This window comes from Camellia sinensis, chromosome 12 (genome assembly GCF_055761805.1).
Source record: "Camellia sinensis isolate YWXY chromosome 12, ASM5576180v1, whole genome shotgun sequence".
Lineage (NCBI taxonomy): Eukaryota > Viridiplantae > Streptophyta > Magnoliopsida > Ericales > Theaceae > Camellia > Camellia sinensis.
The window spans coordinates 35,067,094-35,081,933 of NC_138972.1; the positions used below are offsets into that span (position 1 = coordinate 35,067,094).

General features: G+C 35.5%; 1 protein-coding gene and 1 long non-coding RNA gene across 2 annotated transcripts in view; one reads left to right on the forward strand and one right to left on the reverse strand.

Moving 5' to 3' along the window:
* Positions 1 to 874: 874 nt before the first annotated feature.
* Positions 875 to 4,039, reverse strand: LOC114277826 (leucine-rich repeat receptor-like tyrosine-protein kinase PXC3). Its single transcript, XM_028219788.2, is given in 3 exon segments — positions 875 to 1,467; positions 1,549 to 2,104; positions 2,106 to 4,039. Coding segments are annotated over 3 exon segments (2,667 nt in total). The 5' UTR covers positions 3,891 to 4,039; the 3' UTR covers positions 875 to 1,141.
* A 997-nt stretch (positions 4,040 to 5,036) lies between these two features.
* Positions 5,037 to 14,840, forward strand: part of LOC145804456 (uncharacterized) — a 36,222-nt gene continuing 26,418 nt past the window's right edge. Inside the window, exon 1 of the long non-coding RNA XR_014346173.1 lies at positions 5,037 to 5,607. This is a non-coding gene — a long non-coding RNA (uncharacterized LOC145804456). The remainder of the gene's footprint in view (positions 5,608 to 14,840) is intronic.

The following is a 14,840-nucleotide window of genomic DNA, read 5'->3' on the forward strand; positions in this document are numbered from 1 at the left end:
TTTTGACAATGAGTTCAGCTCACCATTAGTTTTTGTAAGATTTAGTCATGTTTTGGCTTTAACAAAGCTTTTAGCTTTAACCAAAGGAGTTGCCAACAACAGTGTCATCTTAGAAAATGTTTTCTCCCACTAGCTTTTAGGTAGAAGTTCTTGACCATAACATAAAAACAAAAAACAAAAAAATATGTATATAATAAAAGAGTGGACAGCTAATGCACTGCCTAAACCAAAGGGTTCCTCAGATGGCAGCTGTGTTGGCTATGAACTTGAAGAATGTGGAGAGACTTTTTGAGGATTTTGGGATTCAGAAGCTTTCACTAGTATAGCTTAAAAAACTGTTTCCCCATGTCATTGTGCCACTTCAAAATAAATAGATTTCTCCAATCTCCAAATTGAATAATAAAAAACCCACAAGCAATCACTTATCTGCAAAAACTCCCAACTTCTCTGTACATATTCAGCCACTAGGAGAAACAGTAGTAACTTTCAAAATGTTAAAAAAAAATTGTCAACAGTTAATCTAAGATGTGTAGTTTTAGATAGGTAACAATTGAAAATTTAAATTGGCTAAAAAAAATTCATCAAAATTCACAACTCTGGGTTCAAAAAGGACCAGAGGTGACAAAAGTTCCATATCATGATCAAGATCAAAATTAAAAGCATCCAGAAGATTAGTTCTTGCCACAACATGGCAAGACTCCAAGCTCTAACACTAACCAGAGAGAGAAAGAGAGACTCCTAGCTCTTATTCCTCCATCAGCTAATTTTCTTGATCTTGACAACCAATCATATGTTAACCTTGTCACATATAATTGCATATAAAAATTGTGGTACAGAGTGGAGCATGTTAGAAGTATTCAAAACTAACGACGAAGATAAGAAATGAAGCTTGTATAAACATCAATATGGATTGTACTTGAAAATGGGTACAAATGCTATTTTCATGAGCATCAATGTTCTGGGAGAGCATAGTTACCCATCATTGAGACGCATCTTCCACAATTTCTTTTTCCAGTTCTGAAAGAAATTACAAAGTGCCATTTTCGATCAATCCTTCAATACAAAACTAGCAGCAGATAGTCTGACCATTGGATTCTTGATCTCACGGATCAAAAATGAGGAAATCCCAAATGAATTTCACTCAGTTTTGAGTGATTTCTTGAAGCATTTCCACCACCTTTTTCATTTTGGGCCGCTTGGCTGGTGTGCTGTCGGTGCAGAGCAGTGCAACCTTAAGAGCTGCAAGCATTTCTTTTCTCCATGTAAACGAGACAGTGCTAAGCCTCGGGTCGAGTATCTGCTCTGGGGTTTCCCCTCTTGCAGGTGCACTGTGAACCCACTTAACCAAATCTATCCCTTCACCAAAGGCCTCATCAACCGGTACTCGGGTTGTGAGAATCTCAAGCAAAACAACACCATAGCTATACACATTTCCTGGTGCTGTAACTTGCATTGTATATGCATACTCTGTTGAAAATACGAACAGCAACGAATAAATAAATAAACAATTAGAAAGCACTAGAAATGAGCGTGATACAGACAAAGTACCTGGGGGAATATAACCAAATGAGCCAGCAACTGCACTGATACTTGCAGTGCCTCTGGACGGGTCCAAGAGCTTCGAAATCTCAACTTCCCCAACCAAAGCTTTGAAACTGGCATCTAAAATAATATTGCCAGCAGAGATATCAAGATGTATAATGGCCAGATGATGAAGGAAATCCAACCCTTCAGCCACTCCAATGGCAATCTCAAGTCTTTTTGGCCAGTCAGGCTTGTAGTCTTGAAGCTTGGAAGAGTCATGAAGGAACTGAGCCAATGTTCCATTGGGTAAGTATTGATGCAGCAAAAGAGCCACATCTTCATAAAATACATATCCAATTGGTCTCATTAGATTATCATGACAGAGTCTACTCAGCCTTTCAAGCTCTCTAATCATCTTACTCTGATGATGAATTATTGTTCTATCCATAGATTTCAGTCTCTTCACTGATAAAAGTATACCAGAAGGCATAACTGCTTTGTAGACAGTGCTGAAAGTTCCACTGCTTAGCTTATTCGAATCCTTCATCGTTGCTTTGACAACAGCATCAAAATCTATCGCTTTGTCTGAGATTTTCAACAAAGACATTTCCTGCTATTATTGATGGTTGGTTATTACTTTCATCATCAGCAATTCCTTCTGATTTCTTAGACTTTTCTTGTCTCTCCCTCATCATAAAGAGCATAACAACTATTATCACTGATACAAAAACCGCCAGCCCAGAACCAATAACAGCTAGTATGATCTTGTAAGAAACCTTACGATGGTAACTCCCATGGCTGTTAGAGTTTCCACATGAAGAACTCAATGGCTCTCCACAGAGCCCTTTGTTCCCCGAAAAGCTTGAATTTGGGCTTTTTTGGAATGGCACAAAGGTGGGAATCGGGCCGGTGAACAGATTATTCGAAAAATTAACCTCTATCAAACTTAGCATCCCCTTTAATGCAGATGGGATAGTCCCAGAGAGTTGATTATTGGAGACATCCAAAGAAACCAGCTTGTCAAATCTCCCTAAATCGGGAGGCAATGGTCCATGAAGATGATTGAAGCTCAGATTTAAAGCTATCTGCAAATTTTTGATGTGACTGATCTCTGGAGGTATAGTTCCAGTCAGATAGTTACCACCCATTTCCAATTCAAGCAATTTAACACAGTTTCCAATCTCATGAGGTATCTCTCCTGTAATTGAATTCTGACCCAGAAGCAGGTATTGCAATCTCGATGTGTTGCAGATATCTGCTGGAATGGTGCCATTGAATCTGTTATTGCTTAAATCAAGCTTGTTAAGACTGTTGGAGCTAAGAATTGATGTTGGTATCTCTCCGAACAGACTGTTACTTGAAAGAATCAATTCTTGCAAATTGGTAAGCTGTCCAAGCTCTGGAGGAATCGTTCCAGTAAAACCATTCGAGGCCAAATTCAAGAGTGTGAGATTAGAGCATTGAGCAAACTCTGAGACAATCTCTCCAGAGAGATTGTTGTCATCGGCTTCAAAGTAGGTAAGGCTGCTAACATTTCCAATTGCCCAAGGAATGCTTCCAGTAATCTTGTTGTTTCCAATTCTAATACTCGAAAGGCCCTTGCAATTCCCAACTTCTTCAGGAAGGTTGCCAGTCAATTGGTTCAGAGTCAGAACCAAAATTTCTAGCTTCCCCAAAGCAAACATGCTCTCAGGTATTGTCCCTTCGAGCTGGTTCGAATGAAGATTCAACAACTGAAGCTCTGACTTCAAGCCTAGATTATCCGGGATTGTACCACCTATTTCATTCTCATAGGCTGTAAAAACTCTTAGATTGGTCAAATTGCCTATCCAAATTGGGATAAAACCACTCAACTTATTGGTAAAAATTTGAAATTCTTGCAACTTTTCTAGGCCCTCTAGCTCATAAGGTATTTGTCCTGTGAGCAAGTTATTGGATAGGTTCAATGATCTAAGGTTTCTAAGCCTACCCAACTCTACAGGAATTGAGCTTCCAAATTTATTCAAAGCCAAATCCAGAAACTCAAGCTCAGATAAGTTACCAAAACTTGGTGGGATTGATCCATGGAAGTCATTATATGAAAGGTCAAGCCACTTCAATGCTTTGAGCTCAGAAACTAGAGTGATATTACCTTCGAGCCCACGATGCGAAAGATCGAGCTTTTCCACCATTGAACTGTTCAGGGCACATCCAATTCCGGGCCAAGAGCAGTAATCTGTGTTGTTGAGACCCCAATCAGTTAGTCCAAGCTCTTTTCCAATTGCCAACAATGTGGTGGTCTCATCATGGAGGAGCTGAGCATACACAAGTTGAGATTTTGATAGAAATCCAAATATCAAGAGAGAGAACAAGCACAGATATCCCATTACAGGGATGCCTTCAGTGAGTGAAACAACACTATTATTTATCTGAAAACCCCCAAAACAGCCAGCAATCAAGAAGCCACTTAACCCAGAAATTGCAACATCAATTTTCCTTTTGCTTTTTCTTTACTCGGAAAACAACAGCTTTTGATGAAAACCCACTTGCCTCACCAAAGATTTCTCAGAGTCTATGCCTTCGACATTAATGGGTACTCTGAAAAGCATTGAACTTCAACACCCAAGAGGCTTTTCTCTTTTTGAAGATGACCCATTTCAGAACTCGAAAGACCCAAAACAACTTTCAGAACCAAAAGAGGGCTTTGAAAAAAAAGAAGAAAAAGAAGGGTAGTATTGAAAACAACAATCTTAATGCAGAGCCAAACCAAACTAATGGTTGCAGAAGCAAAAGAAATAAAATTGAAGAAAGAAGAACATTACAATGCTTAAGGTACTGGTTACACGGAGCCGGTGTTTTTCTCAGTTCTGGAGAGAGAGAGAGAGAGAGAGAGAGGGTTTTAGAGAGAGAAAGCTGGAGTACTAGAGAGGGAGAGTGTTGCTCAGGTTCTAAAAAGAGTCGGGAAGAAAACAAAAATGTTAGAGCCAAATGTTCTGCCAAAATTTTTACTATGTGAATATAGTAAAGGTTGTAAGAATTTTGATAAAATTTTCAACCTTATTAGTAAAAAAATCCCATCTCCCGTAGCGTCACGAGAAATGAGCAGTCGGAGTCAATGAAACTGTTGAAAGTTCAGTCTGCCAGTACCACGCTTTTTTGGGGGGCGAAAAAAAACCAAAAAAAAGAATAGCACATCAGTTGTGGGGCAAAAATATAAAAGTAGACCAAAAAGTTAAGGGTAAATTATATTTATCTTCCTTGAATTTTTTTGATAAATATAAGGATTTTTTCTATAATTTAAATAATTTCAGTAATTTTTTTTATTTTACTTGACAATGTCAAGATTATATCATTCTATCTATTTTGCACAAACGACATTAGTATCTTATAAGAAATGACCATATTACTCTTACTTTTGCATGCGAAAAGACGAAAAAGCCCTTTACTCAATATTGACATCACTGTCCGTGACTGACCAACACAACCATGAACCCACTCTCTATGATCCAAGTCAATAAGGACTTGTTCTCTCTCTATCTCTCTTTCTTATCCTCCTCCTCTCGCTACACAACCATACATATTAGAGGTGAGAGATTAAAAGTGCAAAGGAGGAGAGAGAAAGAGAGAGAGAGAGAGTGAAGAGAATGAAGCCATTGTTGTCAATCGTCTTCTTGTTCTTTCTTGGCTTCCAATCTGAACCAGTTATGGCCATCCCAAAACAACACTTTCTCTGTAAGTTTCATCGTTGATGGCTTCGCATACTTCACTGTCGTCATTTACAAGAACATCACAATCTGGAAAGCTGGCAGTGATTCTGGCACCGCCGATTCCAAGAACATCACAATCTAAACCCGTTATGGCCATCCCCAAACAACACATTCTCTGTAAGTTTCATCGTCGATGGCTTCGCATACTTCACTATCGTCACCTATAAGAACATCACAATCTGGAAAGCTGGCAGTGATTCTGGCACCGCCGATTCCTTCGCTTCCTTCCAGTTCCTCAGCAACGGCATCCTCCGCTTTGTTAATTTCTCTGGCGCCATCGTCTGGTAATCCAACACCGCTGGCCGCGGCATCTCATCCGCCACCCTTGACGACTCAGGTAACTTCGTCCTCCGAAATTCCACCGATTTGGTCTGGTTCACCTTAAATAACCCTACTGGTACTCTCTTGCCTAATCAAAATTTCACTAGTAGCAAAAAATTGGAATCTAGGTTGTTCTCTTTTAGACTTTTCATCTCTGGAAATTTGACCATTCAATGGAATAAGTCGATTGTGTATTGGAATTCGGGTGTGAATTTGTCAATTAACATAAATTTTACATCACCCATTTTACGACTTCAATCAATTGGGTTGTTATCAATCACAAATCCATCATCTTCTGCCCATGTGATCATGGCTTATGGAAGTGATTATGCTGAAGGGACTGATATACTTAGGTTCTTGAAGTTAGACAGTGATGGGAATTTGAGGATTTACAGCTCTCCTAAAGGTAGTGGCCCCATAGTACCAAACCCTTCTGCGTCTTTGCTATGAAGTGGAAAGGGCAATGGTTGGAAGTTGCATGCTTGGATTGTTACTGTTGTAGTTATAGTCACCATTTTGTGTTTGGTCACATTGAAAGGAGGTTTGTGGTGGTGGTGCTGTAGAAACAGCCCCAAATTTTGGGGTTTGTCTGCTCAATATGCTCTTCTTGAGTACGCCTCTGCCGCTCTAGTCCAATTCTCGTATAAAGAACTACAAGAAGCTTGGAGCTGGAGAATTTGAGGGTTATTTACAGAGGCATTCTTGCTAATAAAACTATTGTTGCAATGAAGCAGTTTGAGGGAATTGAGCAGGGTGAAAAACAATTTAGAATGAAGGTTGCAACTATAAGTAGTACCCACCATTTAAATCTTGTGAGATTGATAGGGTTCTACTCTGAAGGTCATCACAGGCTTCTGGTATATGAGTTGATGAAAAATGAATCCCTCGATAATTTCCTCTTTACAACAGAACAACAGTCTGGAAAATTCTTGAAGTGGGCACTTGAGGGAATTATGGGCATTTCAGTATTTATATTTGATGACATCAACAGGGTCTGTTAAATGTATGAACGACTGTCAAATTTTGGGAGAATCTTAACATTGTCAGGTAAAGTAGGGGAGGTTACTGTAATTATTTAAACTATAAATGAGGTCCCTGTATTTGTCAGAAACCATAGAGAAGGTAAATGTAATTTACCCAAAATTTAAATTTAAATTTTTTTGTCAGCAATTTAGACACTAAAATAATTAAAGGTTGTATGAGAAATGCTAGATTAGTATATTTTTTAATTTTTTACGAAAAAACGTGAAATATGGATTGAATTTGAAGTGATGTAATAGAGAGGTAACGTAACTTAAATAAGATAATTGTGATCTAAATAAGATAATGTGCTAAAATAACATGTGTTATTTTAATACGTGTCAAACAACCACTTTGTCTACAAGGATAAATTAATGTAAAAAGACTAAACTATCTATCTATATATATATATAGCTTCTACGGTCATAACCAATCCCATTTTTCAACCCCTTCTCTCTACTCTCTTTCTTCCCTCTACTCTTTCTCTTTATCTGTTCACTATTACAAAGAGCCAGAAAATTAAATTAGAGGGGGCCTTATTAATTACAATATCGAAAAGTTTTACAAAAATATTTCATGCAAGTTTTTACGATTGATTTCGAGAAACATTAGAAAAATAATGTTATTTGCAACCAGTGTATCATAGACAATACAAAACAAATATGGATATAAGTTTTAAAATAAATTATATAATGATAAATTTTTTTTTTATACAAAATTTGATTAAAAATTCAATATAATGGTAATACCACGTCATCATTGATATGCGATATCATTAACTAATTGTACATAGACACATAGAGAGTGAACCTCACATGTCAAATGTAACTAACAATCCAATAAATTTTATATCTTTATAGTGAGATTACTTATACTTGCAAGTTAATAATAATGACATCACTGTTATATTCAAAAAATTTCATAGATAATATGGTTTTAGTAGTCTCTTCATTTTCAATTAAAACAACCATTATTGTTCTCATAATTTTTAAAATGTCATTGGCATTTCACTCTAATAATATTTTTGTAATTTTTTTTTATTTAAAATATTTTCTTTATGTTTGCAAAATTAAAAAAAAAAATCCCAAAATCCAAGAGGGGCACACGACCCCCCCTAGATCTTCACTCCCTTCACCACTGATTACAAATACACCAAACTCATTCCTTCTCTCCCAGAACCAGTCCACTCCAACACCTTCGTTGGAGCCACCACTATATCCCCTTTTCAAACCCTCTGTCGATCTAAACAGACATACATCTGTTCTCATCACCAATATACGTTCCCTCTCTTTTCCTCTCTCACGCAGTCGATCTGGGACAACCCCGTTGCGTAATGTACTTTTAATTCTTTAATTTTGCATGTGCTTAAGTGCTTAGTGTGAATTTGAATGCTAATTAAGTGATTAATGTGGTTTTTGGATGCATATCTTTCAATCCTAGGAATATCTGTTGTGATTTCTATTATGATCTAAAATTGAAGACCTTAATCGCGTCAAAAACCGAAATTGAGTAGTTTATTGTGATTAGCATAATGTTTAGAGCCTAATGAGAAGTTTGATTAAATTTGATTCAGACTAAATTAATTAGATTAAATCAATTAAGTTAAGTTATATCTGATTATGCCTTAAGCTCTAATTACTTAGCCTAATCCTTGACTAGTTAATTAAGTTAATTAAGCCTATATATATGTTAAGTTGAGAGTTTAAGCTCACTTTTTTCACTCAAAAATTCTGAGATTTACATTATAGAGAGAGTGAGAGCAATTTAGAAAGAGAGAGAGAGAGAGAGAGAGAGAGAGAGAGAGAGAGAGAGAGAGAGAAAGAGGGCTTGATCTTGAAGGGCTTGGCTAAGAGGCTTGTGAATTTGGAAGAAAGGCTTAAGAATTAGTTAATACAAATGTAATTGAAGACTCTAGGTATGTGTTTGATCCTTAGTTTGTGAATTGAAGCCATCAATATGTGTATTAATGAAGATTATGAACTGAAACGCAAGAATTGAGCTTAAAATGATGAATTTGAAGCAAATTTACACATGTATGCATAGTTTTGTTGAGTTCCATTCTTTTGAGCAAGGCGTTGTTATCCATGTTAGAATTGATGATCATATCATACTTGCATTCAAGAATTAAGTTGTTTTGAAGCTAATCTCCATGTTCTGTAAGCTTTGGAAAGGAAATTTGAAGCTAGATCATACATACATGCACATAAGAGTGTAGAATCATTATTTCGAACATGAGTTTTATTACCTAGATTAAGTTTAGAAGTTGAATTCTACATGCATCCATGAATCATGTTGTTTTAGAACTTAATTGTATGTTTTTGAAGTCTTGGAAAAGAATTTGAAGTCTATTGATGCATGCATAAGAATTTGAGGTTTATTTTGAAGAATTCTTGAAGTTTTGAACTAAGGGTTTGAAGTTTAGTACATGATTACGTTTTTGAAAGAGTTTCTAAGTTTTTTTTTTTTTTTTTTTTAAACGTTGTGAATGAACCGTGCAAGTTTATGATTTGAAACTATGTGTTTTGAAGCTTAACTCTGTTTTGGAAATTCTCGAATTTGGCATCGCCGCTCAAGCAAATAATCTGTTGCTCGAGCTCACATCTCATGCATCCAGTAGTTTTGCAGAGTTTTGTTGTTGGCTTGAGCAACCAAGTTGATGCTCGAGCGACCTCAGTTCATTTTGCACCTTGGCTCGAGCCACCATCGAACCTAAATTCGAACCATCCAATACTTTTGCAGACCATGTGGTCCGCTCGAGCGACCAATGTTGTGCTCCAGTGAAGTGTCTTGTTTCATCATATTTTGAAAAGTCATGTTTTACCCATTTTGGCATTCTCATCCATTTCAAAACATTCTTAGGCATGAATTGCGCCTCCTAAATGAATCTATAAGTTAGAATGAGACATAAAATAATTGAATAAGTTAAAGAACAATCTGGTTAAACAATTTGATTCAATGAATATATGTAATGAATTGTGTAGGTTCGTTTGCGAAGACGTGTCGGCAACCAAACCGCTGTGAGTAATATTTTAGTTAAAATATTTTATGTATCTTATTTTCTAAATGTTACATTGTGGTAAGTTTTCTAAACTTGTGATTCTGTGTTATGAATGAACTTTCTATCTATCTGATTCGTAAAAGGTCAGTAAATGTGATTGGCAAGCATAAAAGCATATGATGGACCCAATGTCATTCTGTATATCTGAAACGAACCCAAGGTCGTCCTATCATATGTTTGACCCAAGGTCGTTCTGTCATATATTGGACCCGAGGTCATTTCGTTATGATACGAAAATATTACGAGAATGATTTGTTTAATATTAGAACTCATTCATATAACCTTTTTACTTTGATGTTATTCACTAGGTTTTTGCTCACTCTGTTATATATATGTATGCAGGTGAGCCGCGAGATGTCTAGCTCTAGTGAACCTATAGAGGAATACCGAGTTTTTGTGAAGTCAACTAAGGATTCTTGGATGACTATATGGTCTTGGACATGTGAGATCTTTTTATGGATATGAGTTATTTATGCACAAAATATTTTTGTTCATGCCATTTATGTACAAACTTATTGGAAAAATTTTATATTTCTGCTTCCGCTTCTAGCCCTATATAATTAAATAAGATTTGAATTATGTCTAAGGTCGTAGGTAATCCCATGATTACTGGCCAGTTATGATCCAAACCTCTATGGGCGGGTTCGGGTCATGATAGAGTGGTATCAGAGCATGAGTTAATAACTCACACACTTGTCTAATTGAGTGTTAAGGTGTGTAGAAAAGACTTAAGACTGCATTCATTTGAAAGTATATGCCTATGTGCATTCCAACTCTACAAATATGTGAATATGTAAAAATACGAATATGAGAATATGTGTCTACGTACAACTATATCTATGTGTGTCTGTGTATATCTCAGTACTCGTCATGATATAAGTTCATGTAGAACATGGAGAGAACAATGACAGATGAGTTGGAAGAATCCTCCACAAACCGGTTTGATGGACTAGAAAGAATAGTACAAGAAATAGCAGAGACCTTAAGATAGCAACAATAACTACTGCTACAGCAAGAACCTCCGCCAACACCTGTGCAGGAGCATCAAGTGAATGTTTTGAAAGTAACAAAATATGTTGAGGTGTTAGCTCGAGCACTAATATCTGAAGCTAACATGAACCGATCTTCTATATGGAAAAGAAAGAGACGAAGCTCTTATGTGAATAAGGAATTCTTGAAAAATAAGATATCGAAGTCAGAAACATCTAAGTAAGATGAAATCGCTCAAAGAAATGATTCAGTACTGATTTGTTCAGAATGTGGGAAAAAACGTCGAGAGATTTGTTATCGAATTTTCGAGGCTTGTTATGGATTTGGTAAAATGGGTCATACGGTAAGGAACTATTCCCGAACTGAACAAAATGTGAATAGACCTGCTGATGCAGGACAAATAGGGACATCGCTGGAATTTCAAAATAGAGGTTATGTGATAGCCTAAACAATGAGTAATTTATGGTTTCAAGAGTAAATTGAAGGCTAATAGGTAGGGGAAAGGATTAGGGTTGATTTGAGGGTGATTGGATGGAGTTTTGAGGTTTAAAAAATGCACTTTTAGAGGACTGTAAATAGTAATCCAAGAATAGCAAATTGAAACATAGAAAAATAAGATAAGTCTAGACGTCACACTTAGATTCCGTAGGCATCACACCTAGGGTTTGATTGCATCACACAATTCATAAAGAAGCTTCAAAGCTCTTTAATTTTTTTTTATAAAATATCATCTCCATTGAATTATAAGTATTACACAAGTTTATATAAGACTAAGAGACTTCCTAAACCAACTAGAACTAAAATAGGAAACTATCAAAATATCTTTGACTTCCAAAACTAATTTAAGACTAAATAAGAAACAAAATCAAAGATTAATTAAATAACTTGACTCACAAGATGACTCATGGGCAACCCCTACAGCCCATGTAGGCAAATATAAAATTACCAAAATACCCCTTACCTAAAAACCCTAGAAACATAAAAATAATCATAAAATAAAATTATAATAATATTAGAAACATAATTATACATGGTTCCTATCGATTTCACTTTGAAACCATTCCAATTTCCAAATATAACCGCTTTAAATATACTCTTCTTTGAGCTTCTTATATTCCGGATCATTCTCCCTTGGTTGGAAAAAAACTCGACCGCGAGTTGTGAAGTGTTGAAGTGTAACCACCCACAAGCTTCAAAATTACATCCACGGCTTCATGTTAAAATCTTCAAATTGGCAGCATCGTTTCTTCTTCATTGGAGATAGCAATGAAAGCAACAAGATATTTTTAGCTCTAAAGTTAAGTTTTTTTGGAATGACGAAATCAATTGAACTAGAAGATGAACCCTTAAATTGATTTAAGTGTAGAGTTGCAAAATTCTGCCCATCAATTCCATTCTTTTTTGGCTTTGCAATGTACTGCTTATAATCAATTTAAATGCTTTTTCTTGTATCAGTAATCATGGATTCCATATGCTCACCCTCTTCCTCGATCAAAATGGTGTCATGCAATTCAACCTTGACATTCTATTGAATGAAATCAACACCTAATTTGCATTTTATACTCACTCAAATTTGCATTATGTGCTAGTGGGTTAGGCAATTGTACTCTAATATGGGATCAATATCATGCTAGACATTATGCACGGGTAGAGGTTCATTAGATAACTCTGTTGGCACCAAATTAGAAAATTTAGACAACACATTGGTGACCTTTAAAGGCATATTTTGCATAGCACTAGCAGTTGATTGCTTTGATTCTTCAGTCCTTACAGCTTCCATAGCATCCAATTCCTCGTTTTCGACTCTAGCTTGTACTTGAGTAATAACTAGATCTTCTTGAGGTGCTTTTGGATCATTAATAAGTGTCTCGTTATCCTTCAAAATCTGCTCATCTTTCATCTTAGGAAAATTCTGAACATATTCATTGGTTTGCAACTCCAATTGTGTATGATTTCCATTCCTAAAAACAATATTTGATTTTGCTACATCTTCTTGTGGCTTTTCAGCATATTCTTGTGGCACTTTGGCCCTTGGTTTAGGAGTTTTTGTTGGTTTCTTCTGTTGGACAGTCTTTCTATTATGCATAGGCTGCAAAATTGTAGATTTCTTCTTAAATTTTACAAAAAATTCAAACTGTATAGCCTTTTAATAGCATCTTTGAGATCTTCTAAATATGCAAGAGACATCTTTTTTTTTAATTCCAAATCTCAATCCACTTTTGAAATGAGTAATAGTCATCCGTTCACTTTCTACCACTCCCGATTTGATAAATAAGTTCTTGTATTTTCTTGCATAATCAATCACACACATATCACCTTGCTTAAGAGCATACAATTGATCAAGAAAATCATCTTGAAGATCCCTCAGATGAATATTTTCTCTAAGAAGCACTTACCTTCTTCCCAAGTCAATCCACTTGTGTTGGATCTCCCACAATGTGAAAACATCATAGCAAAACCTTAAGATCTGATACCAGACTGATGTAGGACAACACTAGAATTTCAAAACAAAGGTTATTTGATGTCCTAAATAGTGAGTAATTTATGGTTTCAAGAGTAAATTGAAGGCTAATGGGTAGAGGAAGGGATTAGGGTTGATTTGAGGGTGATTGAATAGAGTTTTGAGTTGAAAAGTGCACTTTTAAAGGACTGTAAATAGTAATTCGGGAATAGCAAATTGTAACATAAAAGAAGAAGAAAGGAGAAGAAAAAAATAGGTCTAGACATCACAACATTCCATGGGCATCACACCTAGGGTTTGATTGCATCACACAATCCATAAAAAAGCTTCAAAGCTCTTTAACGTTTCATAAAATATCAACTCTATTGAATTATAAGCATTACATGGGTTTATATAAGACTAAGAGACTTCCTAAACTAACTAGAACTAAAATAGGAAACTACCAAAATATCTTTGACTTCCAAAACTAATTTAAGAAACAAAAACAAAGACTAATTAAATAATTTGACTCACAAGACGACTCATGGGTGACCCTTGTAGCCCATGAAGGCAAATATAAAGTTACAAAAATACCCCTTGCCTAAAAATCCTAGAAACATAAAAATAATCATAAAATAAAATTATAATAATATTTGAAATATGATTATGTATTGTTCCTATCGATTTCTCTTTGAAACCATTCCAATTTCCAAATATCGCCGCTTTTTTAAATTTACTCTTCTTTGAACTTCTTATATTCTGCATCACCTGCTACCTTAGCTGGTTTTGTACCAATGGCAAGACCTGTTGTTAGGCCCCTGATCTTTGCAATATTTTCTTTAACCCTTACTTTTAAATTATTTCTTTGTAGTCTCTCAATTTCTTAATTAATTTCAATTTTAACCCTAGAATAAAAAACATGCGCCAATCGATAACTTGCAAATCCTAAATTGAACCCGGGAAGTCATGAACCATTTTTAAAACCCTAATAATAATTAAATTAATTTTCTAAGTATATTTTCCATACAATAAACCCTAGGTTTCCAGTTCTCAGTATAATTCGCCATTTAATTCAAAATAAAGAAACTTTAACCGAATTAAAATTTTAGACCTTAAATAAATTAAATACTACACTTAATTAAATGTTCAAATTCATAAATTAAGATTTTTGCCCACATATTTTTCTTGAATCACATATTGACCCCAAGTTAGTACTATTATATATATATATATACTTGTACCTTTCTTAAATAAATAATTTTGTCCACAAAATATCTTCATGTTGTACACAAATAATCAAAAGAAATCCCCTCAAATCCACTCCCCAAGGCTAGCTATGCTATGTATTTATATGTAGGTGATGTCCTTTTGGGGACAATTTGCTTGATTTAGGAAAGAAAATTTGACCTAGGGTACAAATATGATTATATATTGATATATATATATATATATATTGTACTTGTAACCAATTCAGCTTTGATTAAACCTAAGCCTAACTAGATCATGTTTAAAGGTGTAATTAAGGCTCTAATCATCATACCTTCCATTCCATCCTAACTAAATCCATGCCTATTCAATTGAATTGGAACTAAGGACATTTTGGACTTTTCACTGTTCTTTTTTTTTTCTTTCTATAAACACACCAATCCTCTCTACACTTTTGAGCACAAAACACACTCGCACACTTACATATTCGGTTGAGAGAGAAAGAAGAGGAAGAGAGTGAACCTTGGTAGTGGAG